This window comes from Nothobranchius furzeri, chromosome 7 (genome assembly GCF_043380555.1).
Source record: "Nothobranchius furzeri strain GRZ-AD chromosome 7, NfurGRZ-RIMD1, whole genome shotgun sequence".
In the NCBI taxonomy this organism is placed as follows: Eukaryota; Metazoa; Chordata; class Actinopteri; order Cyprinodontiformes; family Nothobranchiidae; genus Nothobranchius; species Nothobranchius furzeri.
The window spans coordinates 53344161-53363301 of NC_091747.1; the positions used below are offsets into that span (position 1 = coordinate 53344161).

The 19141-nt window shown below is 43.6% G+C and overlaps 3 protein-coding genes across 8 annotated transcripts in view; 1 reads left to right on the top strand and 2 right to left on the bottom strand.

Annotated features, from left to right (window-relative positions):
• Positions 1–6686, top strand: part of dok6 (docking protein 6) — an 87809-nt gene extending 81123 nt beyond the window's left edge. The window contains exons 8-9 of one of the 2 annotated variants that reach the window (XM_015955290.3): positions 5444–5476; positions 6215–6686. In XM_015955290.3, the coding sequence (XP_015810776.1) occupies positions 5444–5476; positions 6215–6366 (185 nt within the window). In that variant the 3' untranslated portion in view covers positions 6367–6686. Of the gene's footprint in view, positions 1–3964; positions 4343–5443; positions 5477–6214 lie in introns of those variants that run through there. The other variant, XM_070553210.1, reaches the window with a different exon arrangement.
• A 5445-nt stretch (positions 6687–12131) lies between these two features.
• cd226 (CD226 molecule) lies at positions 12132–18610 on the bottom strand. Of its 3 annotated transcripts, none has more exons than XM_015955295.3 (6): positions 18370–18610; positions 16771–17094; positions 16316–16696; positions 15996–16101; positions 13572–13626; positions 12132–12349 (listed from the first exon to the last, which is right to left on the bottom strand). In XM_015955295.3, exons 1-6 carry the CDS (start codon positions 18608–18610, stop codon positions 12323–12325), a joined length of 1134 nt encoding a protein of 377 aa, XP_015810781.1. In that variant the 3' UTR covers positions 12132–12322. The 3 variants fall into 3 exon arrangements, with proteins under 3 accessions (XP_015810781.1, XP_015810780.1, XP_015810779.1); XM_015955294.3 differs by lacking the exon at positions 12132–12349 and adding an exon at positions 12992–13302 and having other exon boundaries at positions 15996–16098; XM_015955293.3 differs by lacking the exon at positions 12132–12349 and adding an exon at positions 12992–13302.
• A 40-nt stretch (positions 18611–18650) lies between these two features.
• The window catches only part of rttn (rotatin), a 46309-nt gene continuing 45818 nt past the window's right edge, over positions 18651–19141 (bottom strand). For 2 of the 3 annotated variants that reach the window (XM_054751122.2, XM_054751121.2), the window contains 3 exons: positions 19021–19090; positions 18869–18945; positions 18651–18779 (listed from right to left, as the gene is read on the bottom strand). In XM_054751122.2, the coding sequence (XP_054607097.2) occupies positions 18702–18779; positions 18869–18945; positions 19021–19090 (225 nt within the window). In that variant the 3' untranslated portion in view covers positions 18651–18701. Of the gene's footprint in view, positions 18780–18814; positions 18946–19020; positions 19091–19141 lie in introns of those variants that run through there. The other variant, XM_015955291.3, reaches the window with a different exon arrangement.

A 19141-nucleotide genomic window follows, 5' to 3' on the forward strand; every position in this document is an offset into this window, starting at 1 on the left:
CTTATTTTGATCCACCGGGAGTGATACTAAAGGGATGCTACCCGGCGGTAGAAGGCATCAAAGATGCAGGATAGAGTAAAGACGCAAAAACATCTCAGCTGCTTTTCTTTTTCTGTTGAAGTTTTTTTTAACTCGGTCTTCGCTTCACGTTACCCGAGCCATGTTTTTAGTCGTTTCCTCACCATCGGCACATCGCCGCTCCCGTCTCATAATCTGGGCAGCATCCCTGCTTCTCCGGTCACAGCTGCTGCTAAACTGCCATCTGGGTTGTTACACTTGGAGAAAAGGAAGGTGCAGACAGGTGTGTGTCAACATCCATGCATGAATAGCTAGTTGTGTGTTTCTCTGTGTCATTGTGTGTGTGCTGTGGCCCAGCAGCTACCACCCCAGGCCAGATAGGATGACATGACCTTCCCCGGTAATGAAAAGGCACTGACAAATCACTGTCTGCATCTCACACACAGAGGGAGCTCAGGAGGAGGGATGCTGACGCCATCACCTCATCTTCTCTCCCTCTTTCCTTCTCTTCTTTTGTTTTTTCCTTTTTTTATATCTTATCTAAGTGTGTCTTATGTCCAGAAAGTATGGCTCTCCTCAGGGGGGCTGGCACCACAGAACCATGTTTATAACTGATGGGATCTGCTGTACCCTCTCTGGGCTCTCAGCCTCCTCTTTTTTTAACCTTAATTGGCTTTGGTTGGGGAGAGGGATTGTCTTGGCAAAGACGTGAAAAAGATATGCCTGGTTGCACACCAGTCCTTTCAGCAATCTATTAACTAGAGAGAGAGAGAGAGAGAGAGAGAGAGAGAGAGAGAGAGAGAGAGAGAGAGAGAGAGAGAGAGAGAGAGAGAGAGAGAGAGAGAGAGAGAGAGAGAGAGAGAGAGAGAGAGAGAGAGAGAGAGAGAGAGAGAGAGAGAGAGAGAGAGAGAGAGAGAGAGAGAGAGAGAGAGAGAGAGAGAGAGAGAGAGAGAGAGAGAGAGAGAGAGAGAGAGAGAGAGAGAGAGAGAGAGAGAGAGAGAGAGAGAGAGAGAGAGAGAGAGAGAGAGAGAGAGAGAGAGAGAGAGAGAGAGAGAGAGAGAGAGAGAGAGAGAGAGAGAGAGAGAGAGAGAGAGAGAGACTTTGACTTTTAAATGATTTATTTTTCTTTACAGATCAACAATCAGTGTTAATGACTGAAACTTGTTTTCCACTAATAAAACCAGGGCAACTGATAAACCAGTTTAGAAGTTTATCTTTAGGGAGCCCTGTCCATCCAGCAGACAGAGCACCTGCCCGATCCCCCACACCGCTCTAAACGAGTCCAGGTTCCCAGTAAGTTCGTAAAAAGCGTGTTCAATCTTTAAGCGAGCTTCCACCAGGCCCTTCAGACTCTTCTCAGCATCAGTCCAGCTCTGTCCCAGCATCTGGTTTTTCCTGGTTTTCCAGATGGCTAGTTTCGCACATGCAAATAAAAAGTTAATTAACAGTATTGTCCGTTTTTTTCTGACACTGTACTTGGGCCCGAAAACGAATAAGTGCAGGGTAAAAGTCTCCCCCAGAGCACTAACCCACCGTTCTAAAACCTTAAACATCCCTGATAACCTAGAACATGCTACCACTAGGTGCTCTAGGGTCTCGGTTTGGTTACAGAAAGGACATCCCTCCCCGGTGCTTGGATCAAAGCGGGCTCTGTGTCTGTTCGTAGCTAAAGCTCCATGTATGATCCTCCACTGGAGGTCTGCCATCCTTTTTTCCACTGGAGACTTATACAAACTCCTCCAGCTCCCCCCAGGGGCATTGTCCGCAGCAAACACCTGAGTCCACCTCGACTCCTTGACTCCTAACAAGGAGCGCCTATTGATAACCTTCACACAAGTTTGATAGAGCTGTTTCTTCCCACAAGACTGGAAAGAGCCCAACACTGGAGTGTTCGGGTTCAGCAGTAATCCACTCTCCTCCTGCCATCCCTCACCAGCGGCTTTAACCTCCAGAGACGGAAAAACATACTCACTGTCATCATCCCATTGGTCAGATAGAGTACAAGCCTCAATGAAGGCTCTCTGCGACACAGACAAGGACCTCCGTACCTCCTCCACCACTCTCTCCATCACTCTGGTGGACCTCACATCCAACCGCTCACCAAGGGTTCCAGCCGGGATCTTCAGTAAGTGACCAAACTTTACAATCCCAGCACTGGTGAACTTCACTTTCAACGCAGATGAATTTAAAATGCCAGCTTGAGAGAAGAAGTCATTTTCAAACAAGGGTTCTTGTAGCAACCATGTCCCTGGTCCCGTGTCAGACGTTCTGGATACTGTCAGCAGCTTAAACGAGTCCAGCACTGACGCGTAGAACGGACTAATCCTTGTCAGATCCAACACCTTCCGATTCAATAGGAACAGGTGTTTGTTTAGCCCAAGCCCACCAACCTTCTGCAGCAGGAGATGAGCCAGGGGCAGCCAGCAGAGTCCGTCACCATAAAAAAGCTTCTGAGCTGTCTGTAACCTGAAGGCTGCAGTTCTAGACACCACGTCTATTAGTCCTTGTCCTCCCTCCGACACGGGTAGGTAAAGAGCCGAGGCTCTGATCCAGTGGTGACCGGACCAGAAGAATTTCACCAACAGCTTCTGAACACTTTCCAGCAGACCCGGTGGTGGAACCAGTACAATTAGTCTGTGCCACAGAAACGAGGCAACCAGGTTGTTTGCTATCAGAACCCTGCCCCTGTAGGACAGCTGAGGGAGAAGCCATTTCCATTTAGACAACCTCGCCTCCACCTTCTCCAGCACCTTCTCCCAGTTCTGTTTCTGAAAACTTTCAGTACCCAAGTACAGGCCCAGTGTTTTAATACCTCCCGTTCCCCACCTCAGCCCTTCTGGTAGGGGCGGGACATTATTAAGGTCCCACCCCCCCACTACACATGCCTCACTCTTGTCCCAGTTAACCTTAGCTGAGGATGCATTCTCATATAAAAGTAAACTAGATCTGAGTTCTTGTACATCATGCTGATCATGGATAAAAACATTCACATCATCTGCATACGCAGACACAACTAAGGGAGGACTAGAGACAGGTAAAGGTAGGTGTAAACCTTTCAGCCTGTTCCTCAGCCGACACAGCAGCGGTTCAATAGCTAAAATATACAGTTGTCCTGAGATGGGACAACCCTGTCTGATTCCTCTTAGAACAGGTATGGGTTGAGTCAGGCCCCCCACTACCTTCACCATACAGCTGACATTCCTATACAACATCTTAATCCCTTCCAGAAAGGACCCCCCAAAACCAAAAGCCTGTAGTGTAGAGAATAGGAACTCATGATCAACCCTATCAAACGCCTTTTCCTGATCAATAGAAATGATACCTGCATTTACATCATAAAGGTTACAGACGTCATACACGTCTCTCATTAAAAATAAATTGTCCATTAGTGACTTTCCTGGTATACAGAAGGACTGATCGTCTGGGATTAGACCTCCGATGAATCCCCGAAGTCTATTAGATAGGAACTTAGAAAAAATCTTATAGTCTGAACACAACAAGGAAACTGGTCTCCAGTTTTTTAGTTGGGTTAAATCCCCTTTCTTTGGCAGCAGGGACAGAACGCCCCGCCTACATGATGCAGGAAGTGATCCTGTCTGAAGTGAGTCTCTAAAAACATCCATCAGGTCCTGCCCCATACTTCTCCAGAAGAATTTGTAGAAGTCAGCAGGTAAACCGTCTATCCCCGGAGATTTACCTGCAGCCATCTGAGAGACTGCCGTTGTTAGCTCCTCCATGGTTATGTCTGCATTTAAAATTCCCTGGTCAGCTGTGGACAAGGATGGAAGCCCCAGCAACAGCTCTCTGGCACAGCTCACATCACATGGGGCGGCTTTAAACAGGCTAGTGTAGAATCCTACTGCATGTTTCCTCATCTCCACTGGGTCTGTGGATAAATGTCCATCTGGCAGACGAAGGCCAACCATTTGTCTTTTCTGGTTTGAAGTCTTTTCCAGGTTAAAAAAGAAGGATGTTGGAGCATCCATGTCCTGTATCGTGGTGAGACGAGCCCGGATCAATGCCCCTTTGGCCCTCTCTTGCAGGAAATGCCCAAGCTGCTGTCTTTTTTGGTCTAAGGTGTGCTGTTGTTGAATAGTAGAGAGAGTCTCTAGCGCCCTGATGTCCTTCTCTAGATCTGCCATAGTCTTTTTTATTTGGATTGTAGACCCCCGCGTGTAATGTTGACAGAAAACTCTAATTTGTGCCTTCCCTTGTTCCCACCATTCACTGATAGTCTTAAAATCATTCTTTTTGGACCGCCAAGCCTCCCAGAACAGCTTAAAATTGTTGCAAAAGGTAAAATCGTGTAATAACTTTACATTAAAGTGCCAGTAGGATTTTGTTGTCCCAACAAAATGAAGCATCAGTTCAGTTATAACCAAATGATGGTCTGTGAAAATAGCTGGGACTATCTGACAGTCCATCACTCGAGAGAGAAAGGTACCAGAGACATAAATTCTGTCTAATCTAGCAGCACTAACTCTTCCACCTGACTTTTTGACCCATGTGTATTCTCTACTTGATGGATTCTTTAGTCTCCACACATCCAATAAGTCTGTTTTTGTTAGGATTTTTGACAAAAGGGTAGAAGATTGAAGATGTGGTTCCTCCCCAGATCTATCTAAAGTAAAATCTATACAACAGTTCCAGTCTCCGCCCAAAATGGTACATTCATCAGCATTAATGTTATTCAACTCCTCCCCAAGTATGCTAAACACCTCTCCCCTCTCTGATCCCTGGTTGGGTGCATAAACACTGATGAGGTTTATCATAAAACCTTCTAGTGTGGCTTTGACCCATAGGACCCTGCCCTGCACTACATTTGTTACTGATATAATATTTATCATCAGTTTAGGGGAAATTAAAATAGCTACACCTGCACGTGTGTTTGTGCCATGATTTAGGAAACATTGACCTCTCCACCCCAGCCTCCAGTCTAATTCGTTTTTAGCATCACTGTGTGTTTCTTGCAGGAAAATAATATCCAACTTTTTATCTCTAAAGACTTCCTTAATCAAGGCTCTTTTCTGTGGATCCCTCCCCCCATTTATGTTCAAGGATGCAACTCTCATGCCTTTCATACACAAGGAAGATGAAAGAATAGCCCAGATCACCAGCAGAAAAAGAGGCACCCAGTGATTCCTGAGAGAGAGAGAGAGAGAGAGAGAGAGAGAGAGAGAGAGAGAGAGAGAGAGAGAGAGAGAGAGAGAGAGTGAGAGAGAGAGAGAGATAGAGAGAGAGAGAGAGAGAGAGAGAGAGAGAGAGAGAGAGAGAGAGAGAGAGAGAGAGAGAGAGAGAGAGAGAGAGAGAGAGAGAGAGAGAGAGAGAGAGAGAGAGAGAGAGAGAGAGACCTTCCTTTATTTTTAAACCTGCAGCATTTAAAGCTTGGATTTAAAGTCTTGATGTCATCTTTTCTTTATTTCAGGGAGTTCTGGAGAAGAGAGACTCACAGACAGAGGTGTGTATGCATGACTCACCTGTTATGACAGATGCTGTTTTGGTCTCACGCCCACACCTGCGCCTCTGCGCCGCCTCCTCCCACAAACTGTTCCCTAAACTCACAGGAAAACCTTTTCTTGTCCTTCTTTTTTATTTTTAACGTGAGGTTTCTCCCCGCGGCTCCGACTCGCACTCACCCAGTCACTTGACACCGATTGTCAGGCTGGAGTTTTATATTGTACATCACGGTAATGGCATCACGACTCTGTTAGCAGCGTCCATGTTGGTTAGATGTGATCAGTGTTGTGTTTGGTTTTGCACCTCCTGAAATATTGATCTCTGGCCACTTCCTGCTTGTTTGGTGCGCCATCAGCAGCAGTCACAACCCACCTCTGTGTGCACATCTCCAAACAGCGCTCTAATGTTTTATTAATGGCCCCACAGTTGCACGGGAACAACCCGCCGCCTCCAAGTATCCATTACTGCCTCCTTAACCAAAACCAACTGCAGAGCAAATTGGTCCAATTCATTAAAATTAAGGCTGAATGGGAGATGACTGCAAACAGTTGTAGAAATTAAATTAGGCTGCTTATCTGACATGAGAGATCTGTTCTTTTCAGAAATATCACTGGTAGTAACTAAGCAACAGGAAACTTAAGCCTGGCTTAACAAATAGTTTATTTTATTATATTAAAATTGCCAAAAATTTCACTTCACGGTTTTTAAAGTTCACCCGCTCGTTTCTTCCTCCTCACAGAAACCGGACTGTCGATGACTTTCATCCCCCGAGCGCAGACGTTCCCCAGCTTCCTGTCTGATGAACCTGAGCAGGAGAGCCACCACCAGGAAGAGGCGCCATCGCCCTCTAGTGGCCGTGAATCTAGTTGCAGTCTCAGACCGCTTCAATGACAGAGAATCTGCCTGAGCAACTGTGGACACTTAACTCCTCATGTAGATTTCAAAAACTGTACAGTGAAATGTAAAATAGTGTTTCTTTAGGATAATTATAGAGGATTTAGAGGATGCTTGTTTTTGTGTGATCTGCAACGGAGAAGATTGCACCAAAAACTCTTTAAATGTGACTTGAGTGTTTCATGTTGTCATTTCTCTGTTAAATCCTGCATGAGCTACTTTCCCTCTCTTTTTTACACAAAACACTTTGCAAGAATTTGGAGGCACCAACTCTTCCCAAGTCGGTTTTCTTAAAAAAATAAAAAAATGTTCAGTTATTTTGTTTCAAAGTTGATGAAATTAGGCTCAGTCCAACAATCTGCTGCCTCAGCACCCAGCTCAAAAGAAACTCCACCAGTTTTGACACATAATCCTCCCACACTCACTGCACGCTGCTTTTCTCTCAAGAATGAGAAATCGATCAATGCCGAACACAGGAACAGCTTGACGTCGATGGCAGTGATGAATCAGCTCAGCTCCCTAATCAGTTACACCCCCCCCCCCCCCCCCCCTAAAAAATAAGCACAAGTCATTCAGAAATGCTCTTCAAGGATACGGGGGCGGATCATTGAGTCAGAAATGATAAAAGTGCACTCCTCTCACTGCATCTGCTTTAAACTGCTGGCATTACCTTTTCAGCTCAAGTAAATTGACTTTAATGGCTTCCTGGCTCTTCAGAAGCCTCGGCTATCAGAGGGAACTGATAAGATGTTTGTTAGCTAAAGGTGGGGAAAGGGTGACCCGATGGGATGGGTTTTGCTAAGTGGATGATAACCGTGAGGAAAATAAACAGCCAGGTAAATTTACACCGAATGGATGAAGGAACAGTAAAACCTGTGATGCTTTAGTTTAACATGGTTTGGTGTCCACTTCAGGATTGTCCTTAGGCCTCGGGAGAATGTCTTCAGACCAAATCAGGAAGAAAAGCCACCAGGAAAGGACATTTTAACAAATCATACGTCTTTTCTTCGTACCTGCTGCCCTCTTGATTTTAGTGAAAAAGCTTCAAGAAAGAGAAAGTACCAAAACAAAAGTAACACTAAATAAGATTCACGCTTCTTCCTCCTTCTGGTTGAAAGCAGAATAAGTAGAACTGTAGCTAGAGCTAACAATGAGCTAATGCTAACATGAGCCTACTAATACTAAAATAAACCACAAAGTAAAAAGATCCACACTATTGAACAAAAAAAAATTACTTACAAGTCCCATTGCAGCAAAGCCAAGTCTGTGTTTTTTTTTAGCCTCCTTCAGCTCTCTCCAACTAGCGTGGGCCGCACCGATGTCCACTCTGGTTTTAGCTCTTTGCTTCACCTCCAGACATTACTCTCTTACTTTTACTTCCAGGCTCTGCCATGATGCCAACACAAAAAACTAAATTCTTCTTCTCTTTATTTTGACAGGAAGTGAACAATTAAAGCTAACTTCTATATCAATAAAGCTGCCTTAATATGAGCTACCAGCACCGTGAAAAACCGGCCTCCACAGGCGCCAACAGGAAGTTACTAAGTGCAGTCTGAGGGCAGCAGAGCTGTCCGGTTTCAAGTTCCTCAAGAATCACTGAACTAGTTTGAAAGCATTAGCTTAAAGTGTTATAAGATTTTAGTGCAGCTTTAATGCTTTCTCATCTGGTGGCATTTTTCCCCTTCATACCAGATGCTTTCATGTATGATGTTTTCATTTATTTTTACTGATACCTGTTTTTTTGTCTGCAGGCTCTTTGGTCTTCAGATTTAAAGGTATAGCAATCGATGTTTTTCTTCCGGGTGGATCACGTCAACCATTGGTCCGCAAAAAATGTCAATTTTTGGTGAAGCCAATCCTGGGTTAGTTTTTACTTCCTGTGCATGCGTGGTCTGTGCACCCCCGCACTCTCATGGAAATCAGGAAGAGGCTAACGCGGTCCAGTCCGCTTCGCAAAGACGCCGCTGTTGCCGGTTTTGTGCTCGAGAGGTAAGCTAATGTTCTGCATGCTATTTTTGGAGCCTCTTATTACACAATACGGCCGGCAGCTACTTGTAAACAGGCGCTGGGAGAGTGCAGCGCAACGTGGAGAGGGCGGTGCTTTCCTGAAATTCAGAAACATCGATTGCTATACCTTTAAGGTGTTTTTGAGACGCGAGAATGTCCAAAAATTAAATTTACGTGTAGCTGGTGGTCAGACCACCAGTTGTGCAACAATCTCACTATTTTAGCTCTCGTTTAACTTTTTCAAATTACCCTTTATTTATTTTTCTTTCAACAGTTTTTTAAAAGTTTAGACGACCAGTTGGGCTGGACTGGGGGCAAAGTGCTCAGTTAGGAATCCATCTTGAATTTCTGCTCCACTGACAGTTCCATGGATTAAAAACTCGTGTTCATTTACTTACATCTCAGAGCCGGGGCTTTGGGCATTGACCCTGTTCAAACCTTAGGTTGGATAAAGAACCAGGAACGGTGAAGGGATTGTTGTCCTCCAGTATTTATTAAATATTGATGCTGTCTTTGATTCTGTAGTGCCTTAAAGCTGTTCTGTCAATACAACTCAGTGTTTGGGCCCATAGATCTTTTTATTTGATATCTTCTTAAATGATCTTTTCTTGGGGAGTGCAAACTAAAAAGCCATAACAATGTGACCACCAACAGTCTAAGGAGACTAAGTTAGACCCTGCTGAGTGAAAGTCTATCTGCTCCGATGTTGGCAACACCTCCCTTCATCTAACAACCAGGACACTTCAAACCCTGCCTTGTTTGTTTGTTATATATGTGGAAAACAAAGGCTAAAGCCTGATTTTCTACTTCTCCATCTGTGTGGGTAAAGAGATGCGCAACGCCATGATGCTATGGTAGATTTGTCAAGTCCTGAGTAGTCAGAGTAGCCTTTAGATTAGCATATCGCTAATGAATGTCTGCGTCAGACAATTTCTCCAAATATGTCGTCTAAAAATAATTTTTATTAGAAGTTTTGTGACCTGGTGATTACACCCCTCTTGTTTGTGCCATGCTAGGCTAGGCTAGGCTAGGCATTCCTCTGTTCTTGTTGTCCACAAGTCAGTAGGTTCATGAATCACCATCTCTTTGCTTTTGTCACGATAACAAAAGTGTTACTCAACATGTAAAAGCATGTAATCTTTATTTCTAAAATGCATCTGCTAGCACCAGCAGGAGCTACGGTTTCAGACGGCATTAGCACTGTGGCTAAAATAACTGCAGAAAACCAATCAATTGCATTTATTATTATAATTTTTCTGTCAAGTTATTGACTGAAAGTCACACATAAAAACAGAGTAATTTCCCTTCCGACATGAAGTGCCTTTGGACGCCGACTGCAGTGACATCCAACCAAAGCAGACTTGAGGTTCAGACATGAATCTACATTCAAAACCTCCATTTTTCATGAGGCGAAACACTTTCGGCTCAGTAGTTGCGGTCTTTAAATACGTTTAGTCAAAAAGGGTTTCCACTGACAATCAACTCCAGGCAGCACAGCAGTCGTTTGTGAGTGGTATTGCTTTTGTTTGTGTCTGGTCTACAAGGGAACTACATCATATTTCCAAGTAGCTGGAACAGTACAAGCACATTTAGACTTAAAATTATATTTTGTTGTCGTTTGTGAAAATAAATGAAAAACGCATCGGTAGCATTGAGTTCCAGATAGACTACCAGTAGAACATTGGTAGCTTTCATTCCACAGCCTCGGATATATAACAATTACATCACTTTGGAAAAACACTTTTTTGGCTTATCTGGCTACATTTCTGCCCAAGTGTGGAGTGTGGGTAATTATATGTAAATGAGTCCCACTGCGCCGTTGGTCATACATACTGAAACAAGTAGAGAACGTTCTAGCTGATTATTCTCCATTTTTCTTGCTCTCCACTTGTTCATAGAGAAGTGGTGATTTCTGTTGTTACGCGTTTCTTTTTGTCCACAATGGTTTTTTTTAACATGTATGTTCAGAGCACTTTGAGTACAGGAGCGTAGGACTGCAGTTTCCATCAAATGTACATATGTAATGTTTTGACGAGCAACAGTAATAAACTGAATGTTCAAACAGTACAGTTTTTTTAATTAACAAAGTGTTGTACAAATTGGTTAAATTATGACCTTTGCACTTCTTTCAGTGTCACATAACATGGCTATTCCACCAAAAATCGGAATGAGCTACGGCTAACGTTAGCCGCTATTTATGCTAACAAATAACAGACTTCTGTTTAAATAACTAATGTTTCTATTTAGAAGTGGGAATAGAAATATGTTTGGGGTTTTTACACTATGATCAGCTCTGGCTGGGCTAGGTGGAGTCATTGCACCTACCTTGGTGTTGCTCACGCGGAGCTGAGCACTTTTTATTTTTCGACCTTGCTTCCCTGCAGTTCATTTTATGCTGAGCCGACCCCACACACCCACCCATGTGACTGTCCCAACCTGGCCCAAGCAGAGCTGACTTTTTACTCCCTGGGTGGACATCTGGGCTCCAGTAGCTCTTCACCTGCTCATGTAAAAGTGTGACAACAGTCTCCTAAAAAGGGGAACTCTAGGTTACACAAGTTAAGTGAACACAGATCATGACCTCGTCTAATGCACCTTAGTGAGTGACACTTCCACTGGATGTTAAGGGCTAAACCTGACTATTACATTCCTGATGCATTTACAGCTTTAAAGAGACAATGTGTAGTTTTTACCGTTAATCTCTGGAAATATCCATCAAAATGTTGTTAAAAAGGAATTAAATGGTGCCCAGTTGTTGTAAAATATTGGTGACTTCGTAACATAACCAAAAAAATCAGGTCTAAAATACATGGGAGCGGGTCTAAGTCTCTGGGCGACGCCATATTTCTGTCTACGGGAGCCCATGAGGACAAAATGCATTTACTGATTTGTAACAAACGGTTACAAATCTGACCATTTGTAAACAACGTTGTTTTACACATTTACATCTTCACTTGTTGCCAATGATGAAAGGGAGTCTGGTGTCATTTTGCTGAAGGTTGCACTTCCCAGGGCTTTTTGACCCTATTAGGCATCTGTTGGTAAGGTCTTACTTCAACACAAAAATACTGCTTGCTTGCAACAATTTAGGCATCTACTGCCCCCATCGCCAGGAAAAAACACACACCGTCACTTTAAAGCATTTTTTTCTCAAAGGGCACCATCTAGAGGTGGAAAAAATGTACTACACTTTAAGCCCCTTTCTCTACTTTTGTGATTACAGCCAAAAGCAATGCTTCTTTTTCGTGAACGCACACTTCTAACTGGCCGACAGACCTAAAACACATTGTTTAACAGTTATTGTTCTCATGTTATGTTGTTTATTCATATATATAATGTAAAGACTTACTTATCCATTAGAAATGTCGCCATCTCTGCATCAGTGTAAGTACTTTCATAAACAGTGTGCACGCTCTGTTACTGACATCAGTATGTAAGCGGATGTCAACGCTATTGGCTAATGCTAAATCGTGCTAAATTCAAATAGAATGGGGCTATATGGGACGGGGGTGGGCTTAGCAAAAAAAAAGTATTGTCTACATTTAATTTCACAGAACTGTCACTGTTACAGGTTTCTAAAAATCATACATCATTCCTGAACGGGGGAAAACTCCCAATTCAGCAAATCAGAACTCATCATTTAAGAGTTTATGTGGCTAACATCTAATTCCCTAGCGATTGCATTCAGCCCCTGGTGATTCTTTCGTTTCTATTTTCTCTTCACACACTCCCACACCACAAGAGACGCAGCGAGGTTTAGGCCATGACACTGGTTTATTTTTGTCACAACATTCTTTCAGTCACAAGTCAGTCCCACAGCCGAGTGAACGGCCACAGCGTCTACGGGTTCACCAGGAACGTTAGAGGAGACAATGAAGGCTAAAACGTCGTGATTCCAAACTAAAAACGTCCCATTTTTTATGTTCCACATTTGTCAGCTTATCCATTACCGCCTCTGCCACATCCTCCATTTCTATGGAGATAAATGAATGAAATTACACAAACAGCGCACGCTTTATTTCTACAACAGTGCAATGAACGTTAAATATCCACTTACAGAAAACAAACTAAGAAAAAATAGAATAAATACAAAAACGCTGAACGCTTCGTCGTGGAAACGACTTTCTCCTGTCTTTTAGACATTTCCTTAAACGCAGAGGAGCACAGTAACAAAAACAGGCAGGAAAAGAAGTTATAAAATACAGCTCACGATTTACTAATCAGAGTTTAGCTTTCATACAAAGACTAGAAAGCACTCGAGCTACTCAGAAAGCCAGCTGGGACAGGGAGGGGGAGTCTCAAGTGATGGTACACTGCTAAGTGACTGCTGTTCCTTACCGTTAGATGATTAGACACTATTGTCAGGCTTTGAATAGAAACCAGGAGGGATGAAAGTGAAAAGAGGGCAATTACCCAGGCTTTTGTCAATGGTTTTACTCGGGGAGGGTTAGAGAAGTGAAAAGAATCATTACACGGGCTTTTGTCTTTCCTCTTCTGTGTGATGGTTACTGTCTAATATTGTTTTGCCAACCCCCCCCCCAACAAATAATTACACACTACATTTAATTAGGGAGAGATGGGTGGGTGGGGAAGCTGGTCCCAAACAACCCTGTCAGCGTTCTGACTCCGAGACGAGCTTGTTAACTCATTTCAAGCCACCATGTGAATGTTAAACAGTGTCAGCGTGATCCCTGATTCAAAAACTCACACGGATAATTAGAGTCTGACAGCATTTGTTGGTTCTTCGCTGCCTCGCACGCTGACACACGTGAAATTCTCACGTCTGTCCTCGAGCGCTTACAGCACGCTTGTTGTTTTGTCGCGGGGCCGCCGTGTGGGCAGGTTGGCATAGATGGGGTGGATTTTAGTCTTCCTGGGATTCTGTGCAGGCTGGGGACGAACAGGGATGTTCTCATAGAGGTTTGGCTGTGAGGATGTAGTACAGTGTTAATCTGTTTGTGAGGAGTTAAAGGAAAACACACAAGTTTCACCAACAGTGCAAGATGGCACCATGTTGGTTGAGGATGAATTTTACGGTTTTGGGTTAACTACTGAAGGGATGTGATGTTTAAATGTTAACTGTAGAGTTTAAGAGGTCTGTAGTTCAGAGCATGTCTCATGAGAAGGTAAGGGAGGGCCTTAAAAGAATCGAGCGTAAAGACTAGAGTAGAAACGATGAATAAACCAACATCTACCTGTCTGTTAGACGGGTGAAGTTTGACTCGGTACTCCGTTCTCTTCCTTTTCTTTCTGTGACGGTCAGACAAAAACAGACAGCTTTCAGACTTTTTTGCTTCAACAAAGCTAAAAACCAGAGTAAAGAATGCAAGTTTGAAGCTACAAGGAACCAAAACGCCCTCTAGTGGTGAGTAGGTGGTACTTTTAGCTCCAATCCAGTGGCGTGTCTGGGGCGGCCCAGTGCATGGGTGGCACCAATAGTTTTTTTTTTTTGAGGGCGGGATGTGTGTGTGTGTGTGTGTGTGTGTGTGTGTGTGTGTGTGTGTGTGTGTGTGTGTGTGTGTGTGTGTGTGTGTGAGAGACAAGATCATTTATTTTTTGCACTCTAGTGAGTTTGTGAGCCCCACATTTTGCTGCCTTCTTCTTCAAGCTAGTGACGGTTAGCATAGCACGACGCTCCTTCGTGTATTACCAGAGTGGCTAGAAATCAATGTTAAGTGTATCCTGCCACCTGCTGTTGGGGGTTTTATGACCCCAAGCTTTTTGTGAACAATGTAAAGTGCATTTAGATAGAACTCAGTGGGGTGGCCAATCAGATTCAAAGGGTGGCATGTGCTACCCCAGGCCACTCCCTGTACACGCCCCTGCCCCAATCACAGTGGGAGAATTTGGCGACACTTTTGAACAATAACAGTAAGCCGAAACACTGCATTTATTATTAAATGAATGTAACCAATGTGCAACGGTAGCGTCATACCAAACCAGTAACTTTCACAAACATTTTTATGGAAATTTGCCTTCTGCGTGTTTAAGTGTCGCGTAAATTAGCATGTTAGCTGAAATAGCTCAGCGTTGAGATGCTATGCTAGATTTTAAGCAGTATCTGCATGTATTGGCCACATTTTCAAACGTGTATGCCAGAGTTTCCAAATGTCTAGAAACGTTCATCAGCGTTTTTTGATTTCTCTTGGTAAGACTCAGGGCCTCGATCTCACATCACTGAATTTTGAACCCATTTAATACATTTGAAAGACAAATTTCCTCTGTAAACCTTTGAGGTAAGCTTTTTTGGAACCCATCTGGAGTAAAAAAAAATGTCAGATGATTCTGAGAAGGGTTTGGAGATCAGATTGGAAACAAATTGAGACATAATTAGGAAACTTTGACTTAAAAAGCTACTAGCTAAAAAGAACTTCTCGAGATCCTTCAGGCCTTTGTCTACTGCGTGAAAAACATCGACTATCATCAGACATCTTAGGTGTGTTCTTGCTGTGTCGTATCTCTAATTCCATGCTGTAGTTCTTTTTTAAAACACAGAGCAGTTTTTGTTTACCTGTTTTCCCGCTACGTTTTGTTTGTGGCTGCAGACTTCCTCAGGCTGACGCTGATGGTGGCGTCACTTCCTTCTCCGTTTATCCGCAGGCAGCAGAGAACGTTGTCGCCCTCTGCTGCCCGCTCTCCCCTCTCCGACGTTGCAGTCCCATGCACGGTCCAACGTGTAAACTCCATCGTCTCTGTTCATGGTCCCACATCCACGTCTCCTTATCTCTATAGCTTCTTTTATCCATCTTTTGTATTTCTGTTGTTCGGTGTTTATGATCCTTGTGTTGTCCCAGTCCATTATATGGTTTTCTCTTATGCAGTGATCTGTTACGGCTGACTTCTTTATTGTGCTTTCTGCTTCTTGTTTTGCTGCTCTTGTGTGTTTTCGACTTGCCTCTTTCTCGCACTCCTTTCTATGTTCTATTGTTCGTGTGTTGAGTTGGCGTCCGGTTTCTCCTATGTATGTTTTATAGCAGAGTTTGCACGGGATTTCGTAAATGACTCCACATTTAAGTCCAGCTGATATTTTGTCTTTTGGGTGTACTAGTCTGTTTCTAACTGTTGTGTATGGTTTTGTTGGTGTGTGTATGTTGTGTTTTTTCATTGTTGCTCTTATTTTTTCTGTTATGCCTTTAATGTACGGTAGGGTTATCACTGGTTAACTACTGAACACACAAGAGCAGCAAAACAAGAAGCAGAAAGTACAATAAAGAAGTCAGCCGTAACAGATCACTGCACAAGAGAAAACCATGTAATGGACTGGGACAACACAAGGATCATAAACACCGAACAAAAATACAAAAGATGGATAAAAGAAGCTATAGAGATAAGGAGACGAGGATGTGGGACCATGAACAGAGACGATGGAGTTAACACGTTGGACCGTGCATGGGACTGCATCGTCAGAGAGAGGAGAGCGGGCAGCAGAGGGCGACAACATCCTCTGCTGCCCGCAGATAAACAGAGAAGGAAGTGACGCCACCATCAGCGTCAGCCTGAGGAAGTCTGCAGCCGCAAACGAAACGTAGCGGGAAAACAGGTAAACAAAAACCGCTCTGTGTTTTAAAAAAGAACTACAGCATGGTATCATCAGACATTTCATGTCTACTGAAGTATACCTGTGCCTCATTGCCAATATGAGAATGACAGTGAGCAGAATGAGTCCAGCAGCTCCAGCTCCGATGTAAATGTACATCATGTATAACGTCATGCTGAATCCACCTGCTTGTTGGATGAAAACAAGCAAATGAATTAAATGAACGCCCAAAGATAAACACTACAACTCTGTAATTTTAAACCCATCAGATGAAGGGCAAATGTGATGCAGTGATAAGATAATCTGCTAGCTGCAAATTCAAACATGCAGAGCAGCTTGAGGCAGGACTTTGTGGTTTTAAGTTTTTAGTTCCCATGCATGCATGCGTCAGTGGAGATGTACCTGGAGCAGCAACAGTGAGCAGCACGGTGGTGGTCCGTACGCCCACATCGGTGTTAAAGGTGCAGCGATAGAAACCGCTGTCTTCCTGTGCAACGTCAGCCAGATGCAGACTGACATCCAGGCTGTCTGTGCAGTCCACGCTGCCCCTGTCGCTGTAGTCCTCGCCCACCAGGCCCCCCTCCACCTTCTTACAAACTCCGATGATGACCCAGGGCTGGCCGAGCAGCCTCCTCTCAAAGATGACCTGGTAGACCGTGGTGTTGTGCCGGTGGTGACACCGAACAGTCATGTTGTTGCTCTCCTCTGCCACCAGCTGTGTGTCTGCTACCGTCTCCTCTGTGGGAGGGGGCTCGGTGCTGTTATCGTCTTCGGGTGGCTCATCTGCAGAAGGAGCGCCCACGTTTCATTTCCTACATCTGTGGGTCTGTTTTTGCTTGGCGAGTCGTTCCACTTACCTAAATCTTCCACCTGGATGTCCCTGGTCCACGGTCCCTGAGGGAAGGTCTGGACGGAGCAGTGGTACCGCCCGATGTCCTGATGAGTGACGTTCCTCAGGGAGATGCTACCGTCCATGGGTGTGTTCCTCAGGAACTCTATTCTCTCTGAGTACGGGTGAGACAGGGACACCCCGAGGTCTGGATGGAACACAGCCATGGGGTTTTTGTCTGGTGCTTTGGTCCAGGACACCATGGTGAGCTTTCCGTCCCAGGGACAGGAACAGTCCAGCACCATCCCCTCCTCCAGCCGGACCACGTCAGGTTCCCTCTGCTGGACAGAACCTGGACAGAAAGGGCTTAGTTAAGACGAGCTTCCCACTGGGGAAGTGTATGTGATTCTGTTAGATGTTGCTGTTAAGAATTTAGCAAATCTTTTAAAGAGCAAGTCACCCCCAAATCACTGTTTTTTTGCTGATAAACTATATAAAGGAGTGTCTAATCATGCTACAGACACGTGTAGTCAATAATTTGGCAGTTCAGTGCATCTTGGTTAAAATTCAAATATTCTGCCTAAAACTGTCAGTGTTGCGCCGTCGTCAGGGAAAAATTCTGCACTGTATTTGAATATAAATCTGCCACCGCTATTGGCTAAGAGGTATGCTATGATGTCATCTGGTACATTATGATGTCATAATGCCATTGTGAGCCTGTGTGTATGTGTATTTGTTAGCGGCTCCGCCCTCTCGGTCTGCCAAGCAACAGTATTTGTTGCAGTTTTCAAACATGAAGTGGGAGTGAAGTAAGTTTCTTGTAGGGGGTGACTTGCTCTTTAAAGTGATCAATAGTGAATGTTTGGTTCTTAACTCTGAGACATAAAAAGGCTCCTGAAACTTTTTAGACACTTTCTCTCATGAAATTGACCAAAAGAACTCAGTTTTACATCCAAAACATCTCCAACAAGGTGATTTCTGAAGGGAAATTACCTCAAAAGTTCACACTGATGATTATCTACTGGTGGATGAGGCACCTCTACAGTCATTTCTGCTCTTTCATTCATTTTTTCCCTACATTCTTGTAAAGTTTTTAATATTTTCAAACATATTATGAAGTCTTATTCCAGTAAAATGGCAGAAAATGAGTCAACGAAAACTATTCATCATGACCTTTATTTAAAAAAATAATAAAAATCGAGCTCATTGGAAGCAAAATATAAACAAATTAGGAGGTTTTAAACCTTTGGAGCAGTGCAGCATATCTAAGTTTGTTTGTCTTTAGTATTTTAATGAACTGGGTCACAAACTTACAGAAAGAAGTGAACTTAAAAATAAACGAGCTCACGTGGAAGACAAACACTGAAGGTTTAAGGCTGTTAGAGGTATAATTAGGCCAGTGCACAAAAACAAACATCACAAAAACTGCAGATTCAACCCTTAAAATCTTTTATTTAAGCTGAAGAAACAGATTTTACATTTCTTTTGTCTAATCATTAAACTCCAACTTGTTTTAAATGAGAAAACAGTAAGAATCCTCACTTTAAGCTGTCTACAGTCAAAATATTAGCATATTTCAGCCCAAAAATATCAGTTTACACTTTTAAATAATAGACAATGTCCATACCTTTAAGAAAAGGGAGAAAGACGAGTGCCGTGAAGTACCAGCAGCCCTTTTGTACAGCTTTCATTTTGCCCCACAGAGGGAGAATGAAGGCAGCATTGACGAGCAGAGGAGAGGCGCACGAGCTGCACTTCCTGTTAGCGCTCCGGCTGCAGCGGAGCTCTCGAGCTGCTGGGAGGCACTTCATGGTCCGTGGTTCCACAGAGGGGCACTTTGTCACCAACATGATGACTAAATACCTCATAGTTATGAAGATTTGAACACTGTGTTGTGTCTTTTTTGTTTGTTTTTTTATAGGAGGGGAGCGCTTCTAAGCACTGGGATGAAATGTAAGTTTAGTTTGAGGTAAAGTTAGTTTGGTGTGAGTTCTGGTTTGTGGGATTCACAACACATCTAGAGCCACACGATCGTTTCTAGAAATAAAATAAAAGAGAGGACACACCAGAAAAAAAATTCAATTTCATTTATTAACCATATTAAAACATAGGAACAGATTTCATACATTCAGCAGCAGCAGGGAGAGCTGCTCCAGGCACTTCCGCAGGTAAACACTTAGAGGATCCTGCTTCTTCTCTGCATCTGCAATTAGGAGCAAAATAAACATCAACTATGCAAATGTGCTAATTAAACTCATTAAAATGAGTGAATACGTGCCTGTCTTAAAGGTGGAAAGGGCCTCTTTGATTTTTAACCGCACAGAAGGACACTTCAGGGCAGTTTTAGCCTTTTTGAGAGGAATAAATGAGAAACCGATTAGAAAAAATGGCCAGTTTAT